The 20,388-nt window shown below is 36.4% G+C and overlaps 1 protein-coding gene across 1 annotated transcript; it reads right to left on the bottom strand.

Moving 5' to 3' along the window:
* Nucleotides 1-201: 201 nt before the first annotated feature.
* Nucleotides 202-20,077, bottom strand: CYP51A1 (cytochrome P450 family 51 subfamily A member 1). The gene is made up of 10 exons (XM_079150697.1): nt 19,515-20,077; nt 18,026-18,124; nt 12,933-13,109; nt 11,584-11,710; nt 10,087-10,261; nt 9,605-9,724; nt 8,992-9,187; nt 3,842-3,937; nt 3,103-3,271; nt 202-1,575 (listed from the first exon to the last, which is right to left on the bottom strand). Exons 1-10 carry the CDS (start codon nt 19,686-19,688, stop codon nt 1,397-1,399), a joined length of 1,512 nt encoding a protein of 503 aa, XP_079006823.1. The 5' UTR covers nt 19,689-20,077; the 3' UTR covers nt 202-1,396.
* Between the last annotated feature and the right edge of the window lie 311 nt (nt 20,078-20,388).

Genomic DNA, 20,388 nt, shown 5'->3' with positions numbered 1-20,388 from the left:
AATATCTGATTTCTATTAACACATTTATTGGGTTACTGCTAATATGAGCATAGCTTGTTGCCTAAATTAACAAATGGAAAATATTAAATTGCAGTTAGAAATTAGTGCAAATAAAGATGTTATTTTCCCCATCAAGTTTCCTTGATTCTCTGAATTCTAACTCATTGAAGCACACACTTTACAATTCATGAACACAGACTATATTTTTCTCGGAGAGAACTTTAATGTGAAAAACTGTAACAACAGAGATTTGGTCTTCACAATTAGAATTTAACAAGTCTTCCAGCCTCTTAAACAGAATTGTAATACACATAAGGGAAAATATTTGACTTCATGTAGTAAAAACAGATTGTGTGATCAAATTACAGGTATCACATATAATTAGGCCCCGAGTTATAATTTGAGTTCAACTGATTCCTGAACATAGCCTTTATAGAATATGACCATAATACCAAGAACCTGCTTCATATTACCTTATCTTAAAGCCAGAGTTCCATGATCTCATGTCCTATACTTTAAAAAAGTTTTACTTCAATGAATGGAACTACTAATAGAAACATCCCTAATTGGATTTTGGAGGAGGCAGGGAATAACACTGAGCCAGAGAAAACAAAATTATCCCCTAAGGACTTGATTTTGGTGCACATAGATGTGACCTTGTGGAACAAGATTTTTATCAGATGGAGAAGTATGTAATATTTAGTATATGAAAACACATGGGTAGTCTTTTTAGTATTTAATACTTTTAGGAAATATGATTATCAAGGCATGGTCCTAGATCTCTCTCAACTTCCAATAAATAGTGCTTCCAGTTAGAAGTTCAAAGGATATATTTTTCTACAACTTAACTCTATCACTGCTGAATATCATCATACCAAAACTATTAATACTATTCTCTTTAATCCAAAGCTTTAACTGAGTTTATTCCCTACTCTTCCATTCTTATATACACACACAAGAAAAAACTCCCCAGATAAATGAATAACTATGACCTTCCATGTATTTCCCAGGGCTTTTTATACCTTGTAAAACTAGGGCCAGATTTGAAAATTCCTAACCTTATTTGCCAAGAGCGATGTAGTTTTTTAAAATTAGTACCTGGAAATCATACTATTTGGAGTCTGTTAATTACCTAGATCCCCCTAAACAATTATTTTTACTAATAAACTTTGGTTTCCTCAAAGCACATGTAGTATCAAAACTATTATAAAATGTTTCAAATGCCATTAGATTTGATAGAATCATTCAGTTAATAAAATATTAAAATCATAAGTTAAACTGGCTTTTAGAATTACACACTCAAACAGTATACTATGAGAGCTGTTTCGTAAACTTCATTCTCTTCAAATTTTTGCAGCTTACAATAATATATCATGTTAGTTCCTTGCAGCCTTTTTCATTTTGATCTTCGTTTGTAACGAATAATTGGGTTTTCAGGAGTATGAATCATTGTTGTATAATTCACAGTGGGAAAATATCCATTTATGAGATCAAATTCATATAAACGAAGCATAGTAGACCATATCGTCTTAATTTGAACATAAGCAAAATTTTCCCCAATACAACGATGTCGCCCTGTTTAAAAAATAAAAAAGTTTTCATCAGAATCAAATCAAATTCTTTCTCACCTCTTTTAGCCTAGAGTGATATTTGTTTGCATAATTTTAGATGAACAGCAAATGCAAAAACAGTACAATTAAAAAATGAATCTTGGGACTGAAGTTGTAATTCAGTGGTAAAGCACTTGCCTAGCATATGTGAGGCACTGGGTTTGATTCTCAACACCACATGTAAATAAATGAATAAAGGTCTATCAACATCTAAAAACAAAAATGAATCTTCCTTCAAATAAACTAAGGATAAAAACAGTTTAGAATTACAGAATATTTTCAATGTTTTTAGGAAAATGGCACTTGGCTAATTATAAAGACTTTTCCAATGACTTTCTTTGAAGTTTAACATCTATCTTGGTTAAATGTACAAAAAGGTTTGAATCACAAAACATCTCATAGATAATATACAATATAATTTCAGAGACCATGATTAAGACCAACTATTAATAAAATGTTGATTTAATATTAAGTTCTAAAAATGACTGCTGACCAAAAATGGAATAAGCTGCCATATTAGATAATTGAACAACCCATTTCCTGAAGGGGAAGCTAGATAATTGCCAGTTTAGAAATGATTCCTCTCCTGGGGCAGAATTTGTGCTACACAACTAATGCGTCTTCCAAATATTAACAATCAATTATCCTTTTATGTTATATACTGTATTATTCAAGTTATTGATTAAATAAAGCTAAAATTTGAAGTTCCCAGCAGAGTTTATATATTTTCCTTAGTGATAAAAAAGTCATCTGACACTTAAATGATCTCTCTGGAAAGACCAACTAAGTAGCCATAGAATACAGTTTAATTTATACCAAGTACCAAGGAATGGAGGAATAAGAATCTTCTTAATTTATTTTAGGATCTTATGAAAATAAAGTTTTCAAATTTATGCTCAACTTCCCTAACTTAAAAGACCATTTTATCATGAGGATATTCACAGAGGGCAAATATATTCATGAACAATCCAGAAAAGCTTCAATTTTTTTTTTTTTTTTTTGTGGTGCTGGGGATTGAACCCAGGGCCTTGTGCTTGCAAGGCAAGCACTCTACCAACTGAGCTATATCCCCAGCCCGAAAAGCTTCAATTTTAAAGGCTGACTGTTCTGTTTTCTGAAATGCTGGTAATCTGTTATTATATTTAACCTGAAATAATTCCCTGAATGGTATGCTAACTCCAATGGTTCTTTAAAATAGAATCTGCAAAGAGCTTTAAACACTATAATAAAGAAAAACAAGAATGACTATAAAATTAGACCTACTATAACTATGTCAGTTAGAAGGTAACGGAGCATTTTATAAGGATCAGTTTCCCTTACTACAAATGAAATATATTTTTCCAATTTAGATTCTATTCCTAAAATAATCTGCAGGAATGTCCCTTTGATGAAGGGAAGGCTATTTATAAATAAAAAACACATGGATTTTTTATGAGAGGGACAAACATGTTATCAGGACAAACATTTCAAGCCCATGAAATAATCGTATTACCTGCTCCAAATGGCACATAGGCAAACTTCTCTCCTGATGCTGGGTTATCCTGTAAGTAGCGATCAGGATTGAAGTCTAGACGTTCTACCCAAGAGTCTTTAAGTCTTTGATTGACAGTGGGAGAAACACACACCTGATGTCCTGGAGGAATGGTGTACCCTGCCACAGTCTACAAAGGAAAGCAACACATTTCATTAAAGAATTTTAAAATACTACCAAATAATTAAATCATTGTATAATAAAGTATTCATATACTTGGGTTATACATATATTTTAAAACTTGCTAGATGACAGACCAGTTAAAAATTATTTTAACTCCAAATGATTTCCAAGTAAGCCAACATCGAGTTGGAAGTATGTACACATTCATAATGCCTCAGAGGCAGAGTCAATTTCAGGGACCATTTTACTATCTGATTTATATACTTTATACTGTTAGAATTTTTTTTTTTTAATAAGAAAATGTTATTTTTAAAACCAAGGAAAAAATACACTTCTATTTTTAAAAACCTCAACTGTTAAATGAAAATTAAGATATAATTGGCATTGAAAATTAGCATACATACTATCTACAATTATGTAAAAATGTTCACATATTTAGTATAAAGTCAAAAATTATGTAGAAGTGATGACTATTTAACTTTTTGATTTAAAAAGTTCTCTTTGATACTTAAAATTTCTTCATTTTGATAAGTAAATTCTAGGAACACAGAAGGGGAGATCTAGTCAAGAGACTCACCTGAGGAGTTTTGACCAGTCTCATCAAGGTCATTATAGGAGGTCTAAGTCTTAATGTTTCTTTTATGCAACGATCAAGTAAATTTAGATCCTTGAGCTAAAAAAGAGAAAATATTTCCTGATTTTTTTACAAATATTTAACATACTTTACCAGCATAAATTATTTTCACCTCTTGATTAATACAAGATAGCTTGTATTCTGGGTAGAAGTACAGAGGTAAGTGTTTACAGACAGCCGGGATTAAAATGTTCTACCACTGTCTGCCATCAACAAGAGAACAAAGAAGGGCAAGCCAACAGGAAGAGGGACATTCACCCCTGAAGAATGGCATTGCCAGAATCTACAAAAGTCACTCCACCAAAAATTGAGAATATTAACAAAAATCAAAGTCAACTTTTCAAAACTCTAGATTAGCCAAAGACATATAATAATCTAAAAGGAATTAGTTAATTCAAGAACAAAAAAAGCTGAATCTTGGTGAGATGAATAAGCTTTGTGGTAGTATAACTAATGCTACTTCCAGATCCATGGTAGCTTCAGAAATCAACAGCATGGCCACAACAGCAGCCTAACAACTATAGAGGAGCCAGAACGAATATTTCAAAAACACCCAGTAGAAGGGCTGGGGAGATAGTTCAGCTGGTAGAGTGCTTGCCTCGCAAGCACAAGGCCCTGAGTTTGATCCCCAGTGAAACAACAACAACAAAAAAACATCCAGTAGAAATTATTTAACAATGCCATGTATCTGAAGTGGTGATATCAGTTGAAGCTAACAAGAGCAAAAAGCATAAAAGAAAAAACTAGGGAATGGGACGTGTACAGGAAACTTTGGGAAGTTCCACATAAGGTAATCTGAAGGCCATATGCATGTATGGAGCAATGCACATGCTCAGATAAGATCTGTCGGAGCGCTAATCGCTCACTTATAGCTGACTTGCATACACAGGAAGTGAAGGATAAGGCGGAGTTTAAACTGACTACTGAAGTGTTAATAAATATTTCCCAACACATACAGTCCCTCAGTAAAAAGGAGACTTACTGTGTAATGCATTGCTAGAAATCTCTAATAATTAGGTGGCCACTAAAGTAAATAAGCAAAGAATTCAATGACTTCACTAGACAGACTTTATAGAATTAATCTAGAAAAGTCACTAAAAAAGAGTAATACACACATTTACCCAAAAAACTAGCACCAATAAACCTAGGGAAGAGGCAATCTGATTTCCAGAGTTGCCACATCATTTTTTAAATATACAGTTTTCAACAAAAATATTAGAAACTCACACACAAACACACACACAAATAGGAAAATATAGGACATAGAATATAATACATAAATATAAGACATAAAATATAGGACATGAAGTATAGGACAAAAATAGTTTAATAGAAATTGTCCCTATAGAAGTTCAGACATTAGATTGACTAGAAGAAGATTTTAAATGAACTATTATAAATAGGTTCAAAGAACTAAAGAAAAATATGTCTAGAGTTGGGATGAAGCTCAGCAGCAAAGTACTTGCCTCACATTCTCAAAGCCCTGGGTTCAATCCCCAATTCCAAAAAAGAAAAAACAAAACAAAAAGAAAGGAACCCCACTCCCAAAAAAAGAAAAAAGAAAACTATGTCTAAGAATTATGTCTAAGTATGAAACAAAACCTCAACGAATAGAGACTATCAGTAGAGTTTTGTTTTGTTGTTTTTAAACAGGAATTCTGGATTAGAAGGTATAAGAACTTCAAAATGAAAACTTCAATAGCTGGGTGTAGTGGTGGACACCTGTAATCCCAGAGACTCAGGAGGTGAGACAAGAGGATCATAAGTTTGAGGCCAGCCTCAGAAACTTAGTGAGGTCCTAAGACCCTGTTTCAAAATAAACTATAAAAAGAACTGGGGATGTGGCTCAGTGGCTGAGCACATGTGGGTTTAATCCCTGGTGTCAAAAACAACAACAAAAAAGAATTTCACTAGAGTGGCTCAATAGCAGACTTGAACTGGCAGAAGAATAACATCAAAAAGAACAAAATACGTAAGAATATATTTAATGAAAGTGTAATTCTTGTTCACTAAAAGACCTAAAAGAATGAAAGACACCCCATGTTCATGGGTCTAAAGACAAAAATTAATAAGGCAATGCTCCCAAATTTACAAGTGGATACAATGCAATCACTACCACTAGCTTCTTTGCAGAAATCGACAAATTGACTCTAAAATTCATGTGGAAATTAAAGGAATTAAAAGGAGCTAAAACAATCTTGGAAAGAATGAAGTTATAGGACTCACATTCCCAAATTTAAACTTAATATACACCTATACTAATGGCATAAGGCTAAACACAGAGATCAATGGAATGAAATTCAGAATCCAGAAAAAGTCCTAAATTGATCATCAATTTTTTACAAGACCATTCAATGGAGAAAGAATGGTCCTTTCAATAGTGCTGGGACAACTGGATTTCCATATGCAACAAAAAGTAAGCTGGTTCTCTACCTCACACTATATGCAGAAATTAACTCAAAATGGATCAAAGACCCAAATGTTAAGAGATGAAACTATAAGATGTTAAGAAAACAGGACAAAAGCTTTGCACCCTTTGATTAGGCAATGGTTTCTTAGACACCAAGGGAACATCAAGAAAAATATATAACCTTGATACAACACAACAATAAAAAGACAGCCTGTTTTAAAAATGGGAACAGGATCTGAACAGATGTTTCTCAAAAGAAGATACATTAAGGTCAAAGAAGATATCAAGGATAAAAAAAAAACAGAAACAAAATACCACTTCACACCATTATAAACAAAAAGTCAGGCAATAACAAGTTCGACAAGGATTCGACGAAATCAAAACCCTCACACAGTTGATGGGATTGAAAAGTGGAACAATCACTTGCAAAACAGTCTAGAAGTTCTTAAAAATGTTAAGTATAAAAAATATGTCACACGACCAGTAATTCTACTCTTAGGCATGCACCCCACAAAAGTGAAAACAAATGTCCACTCAAAATCAGTACCCAAACATTTAAAGGGACATTATTCATAAAACTTAAAAGGTGGAAACAACCCAAATAAACTGATGAATGCATAAACAAAATACAGCCTATCCATATATTATTAGTGATAAAGATTGCAGTACTGATACACACTACAACATGGATGAAACTTAACATGCTGCTATGGTTTGGATAACACTTATGTGTGTCCCCAGAGTTTCATGTGTTGAAAAGTTAATCCCCAGTGTGAAGATAAGAGGTGACAGGACCTTTAAGAGGTGGGAACTAGTGGAGGTATTGTCCTTCGAAGAGATTAAGGTAATTTTCAAGAGACCCTGAGTTAATTTTTGAAAGAAGGCTATTACAGAAAGAGCAAGATAATCCCTACTCCTGCTCTGGCTTCCTCTCTCACTATGTGAGCTCTCACTCTTACCACTCCTGCCATGATGCCATCTGACATGATATGTACAGCCAAGAGGCCCTTGCCAGAACCAGTGCATGCTATTTGGTCTTTGATCCTCCCATTTAAAATAAAAATAATAATAATAATATTTATTAATAATAATACTTATTTATAATATATAAATAATATAAATATACAATATATAATATATTTATATATAATATATAAATAATATAAATATATATTTATAAATATATATATATTTATAATATTATATTTATATATATTCATATATATTTACGTGAGCTAAATAAATCCTTTTTCTTTATCAAGTACCCAATCTCAGGTGTTTCATTATAGTAAACTGACTAGTGATTCTTGGTTGCCAGAGATAAGGCACAGGGGAAATGGAACATGACTGCTAATGGGTACTGCCTCTTTTGTGAGTGATGTAAACATTCTAAAATTAAATTGTGATGATGATTTCCCAACTCTAAGTATACTAAAAAACACAAAATTTTACACTTTAAAGTGGACCGATTTTATGGTGTTAGTTTAAATCCATTAAAATATTGGTATTTAAAAGGTTACTAAAATCGAGATTTAAAAAGAGAAGGATATCACTACTGATCTTTCAAAAATAATGATTATAAAATAATACTATGAACAAATATATGACAAGATGAAATGAACAAGTTCCTTAAAAGCCACAATCTAGAGAATCTGGCACCCCTCCCCCCAAAAAAGAACATCTGAATATACCTATAATAAGTAAAGAGATTAAATTTGTAATCAAGAAACTTCTCACAAAGAAAAGCACAGACTGATGGATTTAATGGTGAATTTTATCAGATATGTAAAAAAGAATTAATACCAATCTAAGTCTTCAGAAAAACAGGAGAAAGATACTTTCAAAGTCAAGAACAGTATGACCCTGATACCAGAGCCAAAGACAACATAATAAAACTACAAATATCCCTTATGAATATACATGCAAAAATCCTCAATAAAACATTAGCAAACAAAATCCAGCAACATATGGAAATGACTATATGACAAAGTAGGATTTATCCCAGGAAAATAATAATATCTGAAAATCAATGTAATATACCATATTAATAAAGAACCAAACACAAAAAAATAACAGGAAGAGGGTATGACCAGGGTCTGCTTCAAAGGTAGAATCTCAGGTTGTGTGGTGAGTCCCTTCTCTCTTTTCTGCCAGCAAGCCATGTGCAGTATTTGTGGATTTCTAGAGTCCATTACTACTGTGCCCAAGCACAGGCCTTTCTGGACACAATAATTCAGAGGCTTCTATAACACAGACTTTAAAGTCAAGAAGTACCAGGTTGGGGTTGAAGCTCAGTGGCAGAGCACTTGCCTAGTATGTGTGAGGCACTGGGTTCAATCCTCAGCATCACATAAAAATAAATAAATAAAATAAAGGTATTGGGTCCATCTATAACTAAAAATAAAATTAAAAAAAAAAAAAAAAAAAAACAACAAGTACCAAAGAAACAACTCCAGAGATCTCTCAGGAATCATCTAAAACATATCTGATAAAGTTTAAAGAAAAGAAGCAGTAACAGGATATTTTAGGCAAGGAAATGGGAAATTTTCTAAAATAAAGCAGTTTATCAATTTAAGCTAAAATGTAAATACAGAAAACCTCAACGTCTCCCTTTATTGGTGACAAATTAGCCACAGATACTCGGAAGTTTCAAGGCATCAAGGAACTGAAAAATCCAACCAACCTGGTCATAAGTTAAAGGAGGAAGATCCTCCCCGCAGACTGTACGCTGTTCTGAATAACATTTTTCTTGAAGTGTTTTATCTCTGGCCAAAAAGAAGCCCATCCAGGCACTAGTAGTAGAGGATGTATGCTGCCCTGCCAAGAGGAGTCCAATCAGCATCCCTGCTATTTCATCATCTGTCAAAGGATGCCCATCCCTACGGAATGAACCACATGCACAAACTTAACATTTTGGCAGACATGTATCATGCCTCAACCTTTAAATAAAAGGTCATAACAAATACTTTATGTATAATATAAATACCCTCTTTCATCTGCCTACAACTCAAGAGTATTTTTCCCCCTCAAAGAGTCAACCAGCAGCAAACATGATTTTGGTTACAAAAGACTTCACTACCATTTATTAGCATATTTTCGCCAGGCCTAGTCACTGGGATGCCAGTAAAGCATGAGATCCCAATATCATATGTGTCAGCAATTTTAAAAGTCCCAAAGGTCATAGCTACTGACTTACTTTTCCAACATCCTTATTTTCTAACTGGAAATGCTATTTAACCATGTTTTAATGTGTAGTTTCTGATTTCAACTTAATATGTGATCTGAAAAGCTCTTACTTGTACGCAGAATCTAACAGAGTTTGAAGAATGTCATCAATTTTTTCCTCTGACTGCCTGCGTTTCTGGATTGCCTTATAGAAAATATTCTTGATCTCTCGATGAGCTCTGTCTCTGCGTCTGTATTTAAAAATAAGAATATTTTTAGGGGGCTGGGGAGATAGCTCAGCTGGTAGAGTGCTTGCCTTGCAAGCACAAGGCCCTGGGTTTGATCCCCAGCACTGCAAAAAAAAAAAAGAATATTTAAAAAAAATAAAGTCAGGGGCTGGGGATATAGCTCAGTTGGTAGAGTGCCTGCCTAGCATGCACAAGGCCAGGGGTTTGACTCCCCAGGACCACCAAAAACAAACAAACAAACAAAATTTAAAAAAAAGTCATACTCTACAAGATGGCAATTCATATTCTGCCCAAATCTGAAAGCATACTAACATTAAAGTAATTGCACAAAATTAAATTAGAGTGATTATCTTCTTTATTCATACCTGAAACTAGGCAGCGGCAACCAACCTGGCAACAGCCAGGCTGCATGACTAAAACCTCCATCCAAATCTGCATACAGCTGTGCCACCTTCTCATTCAGTTGACTTCTGATTTCCTTTCCATGTAAACAATGGCTGGCTGTTAAAATTATGAGCTCAGAAAGAGCTTCAAACACATCTAGGGGATAAAAGAGCATTTTCATTACTATTTCCAAAGACTTTAAAGATTGTTTTCTTGAAGATATAAAGGGATTGTTAAGGAGAATTAAGAATTTAAAAAACTCAAGAACAAACAAGATCCCATTAACAAAAAAAGTCTTCTCACAGATGATGTGGCTATGCAGAACACTGAAGGTAATAAAAGTGATAAGCCAAATTATGGGACATACCGGGTCTCTCTACAAAGGCATCTCTAGACCTCATTCATGAGCAATTCTTCATCAAAATGGATATTAAAATAAATGTGGTTCTCTTATTTCCAGGTCACCACACAAAAAAAAGAGCAAAAAGGTCATTTAGAGCATATGAGGACAATAATGAGGTACTTTCTCAAGGAATGGTAGTCTAAGACCCAAGACTGGATTTCTTCCAAGTCAAATGTAGGAAGATCAGGACTAAAAACTGAAGTGTTGGCTACACATAAAAGAAAACTATAACTCATTACCAACCGGCACATACCAACATCAGAGACATGCATCCAGCATACACAATTTGATGATACAAGTCATAAGGTTCATCCAATTAATTCCCTATTCCCTAATTCCACATTCACCAAATGAACTTCTAAATAGCATTTGGCTTCCCAATTAGATCTGCCAAAAACAAATCAGTAAATATTTTGGTCTTCTTGATGCTATAATTATATGTCTTGTATATTTATTAAATTGGCATTCTAATGTATACATCAGCTTTTTGTATAGTTAGAAAAATCATCACATCAAAACATCTGTATATAATATATATTTGTATATATGTATTATATGTTAGTAATATATCACTGACATTAATATATTATACATTATTTACATTAATATATATTTATTATAGGTTATACAGTTCTATATGTGTATGTATATATATACAAAATTATAAAACCTATATATAATTATGTATACCATGACATGTGTGTGTGTGTGTCTGTGTGTGTGTGTGTGTGTATCACATTGACTTTAGGTATCCTAAAAATAAAACCAAGTTTCTAGACCTTTTCTAGAAGCTGAAGCCCAAACCCAGAATGTGAGGGTCTGCTGCCCTGCGAATAGATGCTGCTTCCTGCTATAGATATGGCCACTGCCTCTGAAGGCAACACTTACTGAAGACCAATATAAAGATTGGATTCACAGTTGCAACTCCAGGTAATCAGAAAATGTCCCTCTCATTAAATCCAAGGTAGTTCTACATACATGGTATTCTGCTTTATATATATCCACCCATACACACACTACATTTCAATTCTCAGAAAAAGAGAATAATAGGACAAATGTAAAACATTTTGCTTACTTTTTTCTCCACTTTCTCCCCAACTTTCAAAGTATTCCTTTGTTTCTTTTTCAATTATAGAAACATATTGTTTAAAGTGTGCTATGTTAAGGCCATTCTTTAACATTTTCTTCTGCTCCAAGAAAATCTTCAAATAAAAAAAAAATTAAGGGTATACAATATTAAAATATATGCTTGTTTCATCATAAGATCCATTAGGTTATTCTAACATGCAAACCTATATTCTAGAAAATTGAAAATAAAAAAAGTAAAAGAATTTTTAAAAATTGTATCAGATGTGAGTAACTTAGAGCGCCTATGCATATATCTGAAGTAACAAGTAGAAAAAAGGTGCCTGCTGCCAGGATCCTAGAGAAATCTACTGGGAATCCCTTACCTTCCCACAGTCCCTTTGCCTGATACTCGAGAGTTCCTTTTTTCCTATCCTGGTTATCTTCCAGTATTCCAACCCGACCAAGATGCCAAAACAATCTCCAAAGGCCCATTATTCTTTGACATTTTCATCCTCTTGCATACTCTATTTTATTTCCCCCAAAAAAGTTATCATCTCTCCATGACACTATTTCCCAGAAGTTTAATTAGAACAGTCTTAAAAAATAAATTTATATGACAACTAATGCTAATCCCTCAAGGCCATTTATATTTTAGAAGTCTAATAAAATGTGTGGGGAAAAAAATGAGTAAATAAATCCTAGGGTTTTTCCAAGGCCCTTGCTTTTCAACTTGAGAACCATTCATTCCTCCACAACTGCCCCACCCCCAGAAACAACATTTTAATGTCTATTCTTAACTACTCTACTTAGGTACTGAGAGAGTCAGAGCCTACAACCAAGCAGCTGGGCCAGTTATCTAATTCATGTTCTATACCAACTTATAACACTTCAGTTTTTACTTTAGATGGGAAAAACACAAACATATTTCATACATGAAATAGCTACATTAAAAAAGGACCTGGGAAGTCAGCAGTTTCTAACTCAAAGCTGTTATGCTAGAATTTCAGACAGGAATGAGTAGATAGGAAGTCCTTTTGATGAAATAATAGGATTTACTTGTTACCTCCTCAGAGCAAAACCCAATATGTTAAGTGATTGTTTATTCCATTTCTGTGTGTAGGAAGCCCTTTAAAATTACTTAGCCTATGCCAGCAAATATAAAACAAAATGCAAAATTCCTTATGAGTTACACATGGTTTTGTTTTTCTTCTTTGAAATGTATCATGTTTCTTCATATTTTCTGAACCAAGGAATAAATTATTTCTACATTTTAAATGTATAATATTACACTACTAGATAGAACTATTGTATTAAGAATGTAGTAAGGGGTCTTTATTCAAAATAAGTGTCACTTACTGCATTAGGCACATCATATCCAACTCCCTTTCCAAACACAGGTGTTGTAAGACGGCTATAGACCTCCTCAGCATTCAGGTCTTCATTTTTACTATTAAAAAACAGTGCAGCAGCATCACTCCCCAAAAGGTAAGTAAATGTCTTCCCCACCATGGTAAAACTAAATACAGGTCCATACTAGAAAGAGAAGAGTATCCAGAGTTATATTACAAAAAGATCCAAAGCACCAAGATATTAATTTCTTAAATCACAAAAAAATTGAAAAAATCAACACTCATAAACCTTAAAACAAATTATTTTTATCTTGCCATACTTTTCCTTCCCATCTTTGTCCAATTTATAATTATTTTCATCCAATTGCAAATGTAGTATAAATACGACTTTTTATTCTGCTTTTGTTTATATTGAAAATATTTTCTATTATTAAAACACTAAATATCTACTTTTTTCTATCATTAGACATCACAATGTTAACTTACACTTAAATTGCTTTATCATTTTGGACATATGGATAATATATCAGGGTTCTGTTTTTTATGTTGGTTTTTATCATGGATAATTCTGCAATGAACATCTTTATAGAACACCTCTAAAATACACATTTCTACCCTGGCTAAAAAAAACTTCCAGGGGTACTCAAAATATTTTCTACAGTACTTTCTATGTGAAGACACTGGAAGTTTATTTAGTTATCAGTTTTACACTCTCACCAATGCTGAATGGTTTCATTTTGTTGTTACTGTTATTATTTTTTTTTTTTTCTCACAGCAGGAACTCATTTATTGAGGAAGTCACACAGCTTTTATGTAGGGTGGAGGCTAGGCAGGAACCAATCAGCTTAAAGGTCAGCAAGGCACAGGGGTTCACACAGGTGAGAGTCTCCACAGGACTATATGGCAAGCATGAGCTGATCACATTTGGGGAACTGTTGTTAACCAATCCCTGATGGTGGTCCGATTTTATCGTCTTTAACTTTTTTTTTTTTTTTTTGCGGTGCTGGGGATTGAACCCAGGGCCTTGTGCTTGCAAGGCAAGCACTCTACCAACTGAGCTATCTCCCCAGCCTCCATCATTAACTTTTGAAACCGCCTTTGAGGCCTTGATCTTGCTCACTTGCCAGGGAGTAAGGAGTCAGCCTGAGTTAGTTAACATGTCATTAGTATCAACATATCCCCCATTTTTGTTTTATATTAAGGGTGTATCTGTCTTAGGTTGCCCCTGGGAGGGTCTTACCCATCATGGAACATCACCCTAGCAGTTTGGGGTTCCACCTTACTCAAAGTGTGCCTGTCTTAGGTTGTCCTCCTCTGAGGACCTTACCTGTCATTGACTACCACCTTAGCACTTCAGGTGGGCCTCTCAGGAGAAGCAGGGCTTAAGGGAGAGACACTTAAGACTCCAGTGTCCTGATATGAGTGATCCATGATCCTATAGGGCTTGTTGTTAAATTTTGTTAGGTATTAAAAGTTTTACCTTGAAATGTTTTTATTATTATTAAAGACTAGGCTTTGGGAATATAATCACAAACAAAAATATTGTCAGACTCTTTACCCTTGGAAAAGATACAAACTTATCAAATAATCAACATTAACAAATATAAAATTGCAAATGTGACAAATATTACACAAAGGAAAGCAACCCTCTGATGAGAGAACCTAAAAAGGGTGCACCTAAGAAGAAACAGACACCTGGGCTGAAACTTCAAGGATGGGTAGGAGTTAACTTGGCAGTCAAAAATGCACAAAAGGGCTTAAAGGTGCGAGAAAAAGAGGGAAAGGATGGGATGAGAGTCAAGTTTAAGTACAGACTACAAAAAACCTGATAAATCATATTAAGGAAGTTTTTTTTTTTTTTTTTTTACAAACATAGGAAGACTTGAAGGTGTTTTTTTGTTTTTTTTTTTTTAATATTTTGTCAATGGATATTTGTTTATTTATTTATATGAGATGCTGAGAATCGAACCCAGTGCCTCACACATGCGAGGCAAGTGCTCTCTACCACTGAGCCACAACCCCAGGTTGAGAGTTTTAAACTATGTGGGGAAGGCCATTGATCTATGTACACTGGAAAAGAGCCCTCTGTCTGCTATGTGCAAAGAATGGGGGATAGGAGAAGGGATTTCAGAGAACCAGTCAGAAGACATGCAGAAATCTGATGACAAGTACTTAGCAAAGGATAATGGTGAAATAGTGGAAACAGAAGAAGACAGATAAACAAGTTATTCTGGAGACAGAATCTGCAGACATGGTGGGAGACTGATGGAGAGCGAAGTTATCAAGAAGGAATTTTAGGGCTGGGGATATAGCTCAGTTGGGTAGAGTGCCTACCTTGCATGCACAAGGCCCTGGGTTCAATCCCCAGCACCACAAAAACAAAAAACAAACAAACAAACAAAAAACAACAAAAAAAGGAATTTTATGCTTTTAGTATAAAACTACAAAAAAAAAAAAAAAGAAAGAAAGAGTAGAACCAGGATTACAGAGCGAAAACTCAGTGGTTAAAAATTAGAAATACTGGATTTCAGATGACTTGGAGCTAACTAAGAAGAATCATATGAAAGTTGGACATCCAGGTTTATAACTCAAGAGAAGAAACCCAGGCTACACACATCTACACATGGCCAGTAACTAAAAACTGCAAGTAGACAAGATCACCTAGAAAACAGAAATGTAGGACCAAACCTCAGAGAACCCCAACAGGAAACAGCCAGCCATCTACCCACAAGTGAGTTGGAAAAAAAGTAGTCAAAGAAGCCAAGTTCACTGGATTAGTGACATAAATCTCACTGGTGAAGGAGTGAGAAAAGACTAGGGTGGACTGATAAGTACGTAAACAGGAGTTGTGAAAACAGCGAATAGACAAGTCATGGAAAGAAGACAGAGGTTAAGAGAAGCTTTGACCTTCTTAAATACATGACATTGAGAATTTTTCAGAGAAAAAGGGAAAGATTCACATAAGAGAGAAGATATATATTGAGAGAAGAAATAGTATAATGTTGTGGGACAAATGAGGGATAGAGAGGTTGGCCTCCAACAGGAGGTGAAAATTTTATAAAATTAAGATGATAGTACATAGTAAGCTAGAACACCAGATTCTAAAGCCAAACTGCCTAGATTCAAGTCCCAGCTCCTCCACCTACTACTAGCTATGTGACCGTAGTCCTATAGTCAGAAAATTAACCTCTGTGCTTCAGTTTCCCTCATCTATAAAATGGTAATAAAAATAAATAAATAAATAAAAAAAACAGAACTCAATCAACAGAGCTATTGTTAAGATTACTTATTTGCTTATTTATTTCTGCAGTGCTGGGGATTCCTCACACATGCTAGGCCAGTGCTCTATAACTGAGCTATATATCTAGCCCAAAATTATATGTTATATACATAATTTATATAAATTATACAGAGGGCAAAGAAGTGCCATAGCTACAGTAAATGTGACTTATTTTCTACTATTATTATTACCACCACCATCATCATTATTAAAAGCATCCATAGGCCCAGAAATCAGACTTTGTGCAGATATTAACCTGCTGCTGGCTAGCAAAGAGCCCAAGAACAAATTATATAATCACTGTTTCACAGTTTTGTTATACAATTGATATACCCTGAAGTCTTTATGGTGCTTCAAGGAAAAAAACTTACATAAAACATCAAATCACGACACAAAGTAAATGTTTTAAATTATTATTGTGATAGGAAGAAAGAGAATACAGACAAGTAGATTTGTATGTTCAAAACTGAGTTCTCACTGGAGAGCTTTTAATCACTCTTTAAATAGAAGACAAAGTTATCTACTTTGATGGAGAGGTAAAAAGATTCAGAAGTTTAGAAAAGTGAAGGTTTGCATTCTTCATTGAGAAAAGTGGGAAACTAAGGCATTCATGGGAACATCAAAGAACTATTGAGCAGAATTCAAATTTCATGCAAGGTAGGCAATCAGGAAGAAATTAACCTAGCACAGGGAAGAAGAAAATGAGCAATTACCTCCCCTACACATACACCCCAGTTAATTCTGCCAGATAAGCCCAGAAACAAGATGTAGGGGCAAAGAAACTATTAGAAAGAACGTAACTGAAATAGTGGGATCCAGAACCAAAGTAGAAAAAGGAAGAAACAAGGCTGACAAGTTGAGAACAGTAAATGAGGACAAAATGAAGTAGAAGATCTACTGAAGTTAAAGAATGATTATAGTCAGTCAGGCACGGTGGTGTACACCTGTAATCCCAGAGGCTCAAGAGGCTGAGGCAGGAAGATCTTGTGTTCAAAGCCACCCTCAGCAAAAGCAACTCAGTGAGACCTTATCTCAAAATACAATACAAAATAGGACTGGAGATGTGGCTCAGTGGTCAAGTGCCCCTGAGTTCAATCCCCAGTACCTGCCCCCCTAAAAAATAAATGGTTATAGTCAAAGCAGTTGCACAAGCAAACCAGAAGGGGCCTAAGTTAAGATTATCAGGTATAATAGTTAATTGATCTAAAGTAGGACTGTGGAATAAACAGTTAAATTGATATAGGAAAACTCCTTAGAAAAGAGAAGGGCAAAGATTTGAGTGCTCATGATATCATATGGGACATCCAAGTGGGAATGAAATCACCGACATGTATGGAGCAAGTTAGAAAACTTCAGATGCATGGTTAAGAAAGGTGAGGGTCAATTTTAACTATATTCAGTAAAAACGAACTTTAGAACAGTAGTTTTTATACCCTAAGTTCCCAGAACTACAAGTTTTCTTAGTTGTATCTCAGAGGACTACCCCCAGGACATGGGGAGAACCTAAAAGGGTAGGTTTTAAAGGCCTCTCCAATGTCTTAAACCAGAGCAGCATCAATTTTATGGTTTCTACACCGCCAATAAGTGTAAGATCACAATTTTTTTTTTCAATGTGCTGCCATTTAAAAGAAAACTTTGAGGGCTGGGGTTGTGGCTCAGCGGTAGAGAGCTTGCCTAGCATGTGTGAAGCACTGGGTTCAATCCTCAGAACCACATATAAATAAATAAAAATAAAGATCCACTGACAACTAAAAAAATAAAACATTGAAAAGCATTTATCTAAACTAGTTTCTTTTCCTCTAATTATTTGGAAGACTTACCTTCTCATATGCATTTTCTAGGAATTCAATTGGACTTTTCCCAAATGCTACGGCATGCCCAAGGAATGGAATTGGAGAGAAAATGTATGGTGGACTTTTCTGCAAGAGAAAACAAAAAAAAAATAAATTCTCATTTTAAGAGAAAAATCCACTTTAGTTCCGTGACCAATTAAATGAAATTTGCTATTAATACTTTAAAAAGTTATCAAAAAGTGAAGCATCCAAAGTAACTTTAAGAACAGCCAAACTGTCAGTATCTTAGGTGAGTACCTATAGTTAAAAAGAAGAGAAACTCAAAACATGGTATAAGATAAATGACTAGAGAAACAGAAAGATACTGCAATTTTAAAAAAGATTGGCCACTATCAAGAATGTACAACATTACTGGTGGCTAAAGGCAACTTTTCTAACCATTAGTAGAAAAAGAAAAGGCAAGCAAGCAAGCAAACAAGGAAATAAAGCCATTATTTCTTCACTTCAACCACTCGCAATTTTAATCCTAGAATCTTGACTAAGGAAGGAACAGAAAAAGCCAAACAGTAACTTCAGGTATAGAAAGAAGGGAACTATGGGGCTGGAGTTGTGGCTCAGTGGTAGAGCGCAAGCCTATGAGGCCCTGGTTTCCATCCTCAGCACCACATAAAAACAAAATAAAGGTATTGTGTCCACCTACAACTAAAAAATATATTTAAAAAAATAAGTAAAAGAAAAAAGGGAACTATTTAAGTAACTTTGCCTCCTTCCTGTATGGTAAGTTATTTTAAAAGCTATTTAGAACTTTGAGCTAAATCCAATGTACAATGCATTGTCAGAGTCGTTTTCAATTGCTAACGGTGTACTGATCAAAAATATTTGTAAGATTTAAAGGTGGTGGTCAAAGAAGTTGTTAAATCAGAGAAACTGACATTTTAACACTAAAGGAAAGCTTTTACCACACTCTAATCACCACGTCATTCGCAAACTTAACACATCCCTCTGGACAGGGACTGCCATTAGGGCCAATGCCATGGCCCACAGGTCACTGAACCACACAAAGCAGCCTCCTGGAAGACGGCAGCTACCAATAGCATCGCCATCAAGGCCTTCACTATGAGTTCCAATGCTGCAATAAAGGCCAGCAGAACCACAGGACAACCAGGACCACAGCCAAGGCCACCACTGCTGCAGCCCATAGTTATCGCTCTGATTACAAGAGCAGCAAGCACGACACCGGCCAGTACCAGCCACGCGGCTAGAGCCACCACGACCACCACTGGAATCACGACGCCAGCACGGCCCCAAGCACCGAGGCCAGTAAGGCCACGGCGATCACGACTGCCACAGCCACCAGCAGCAATGCTGTCACTAGCGACAGGACCACTAGACGACCGCCTCCCGAGACCCGCTGCCTGGCCAAGGAGCGGGTCAGCGCCGTGAACACAGTACATGCCAGCCCTTCCGCCGTCGAGGTGGCTGATCTCCGCGCCCTGATCATGGAAGTTGCACGTACCGCCCCGGCTGGTAGTGGGACCAGGTGGCTGACAGCGAGGCGAAGCAGATAAACCAGGCTGAGTGTGAAGGCGCAGGCGATCAGCAGCGTGGACAGGAGGTTGCCTCCAGTCACCCGCTCCATTGCCTGTCCCAGCACGGACCCGCCAGCCTGCAGGAAGCCAAGCAACACCATCCCGGACGCCGCTTCGCTCCACCGGAGACACTGGAGGCCAAGGTCGCCGCCGCTCCTCGGAGCAGGTGGAGCGAGAGCAGCTAACAGATGGGCGTCAGGAGAGCGCCAGACCTCAGGACTCCTACTAAACCCAGTACTACCCACACCCACCGCTCGCCGCGCGCCACCACATGCGTCACCAAAGGGGCGGAGCCTACAACTGGCCACGCCCTCAGAGGTGCTCCACGAAGCCGAGGTCTCCTTGCGCCAGAGATAGGACTTGAGGAAGCGGGCTGCGTCTGTGACACAAGGGACCCAGGGATTAAAGAGAAATCGGCTTAAGAGACGACCACTCCCTGAGAACCGCTGGCCACCCGGGGCTGCGCGCCTGGGGTGCGGCGAGCCGGCAGCCGTTGCGGGAGGGGCTCGGCGGAGGGATCTCGGGGCGAGAGGTACGGCTACGAGTGGCGGCGGCGGCGCGCTCTGTGATTGCACGGCGCGCGCCTGAGGTGATCTCAGCCTATGTCGCGTCAGCAGGCGGAGTGGTTCGAGCGCCGCCCCCTGCCTGGGCTCGCGGAAGGACCGCGCCTAGCCTAGCTCAGGTACCGGTTCCCGGGCATTCCGGGACAACCCTGATAAGCGCTTGGAACTTGGAGTCGTGAACAGCGAGGACGTGAAGATGCCGACAGCACCTGAGGGGTGGAAATATGAGGTCAACCCC

The sequence above is a fragment of the Sciurus vulgaris genome (genome assembly GCF_902686455.1).
Source record: "Sciurus vulgaris genome assembly, chromosome: 8".
Taxonomy (NCBI): domain Eukaryota; kingdom Metazoa; phylum Chordata; class Mammalia; order Rodentia; family Sciuridae; genus Sciurus; species Sciurus vulgaris.
This window is presented reverse-complemented; position numbering and strand designations above follow the sequence as displayed.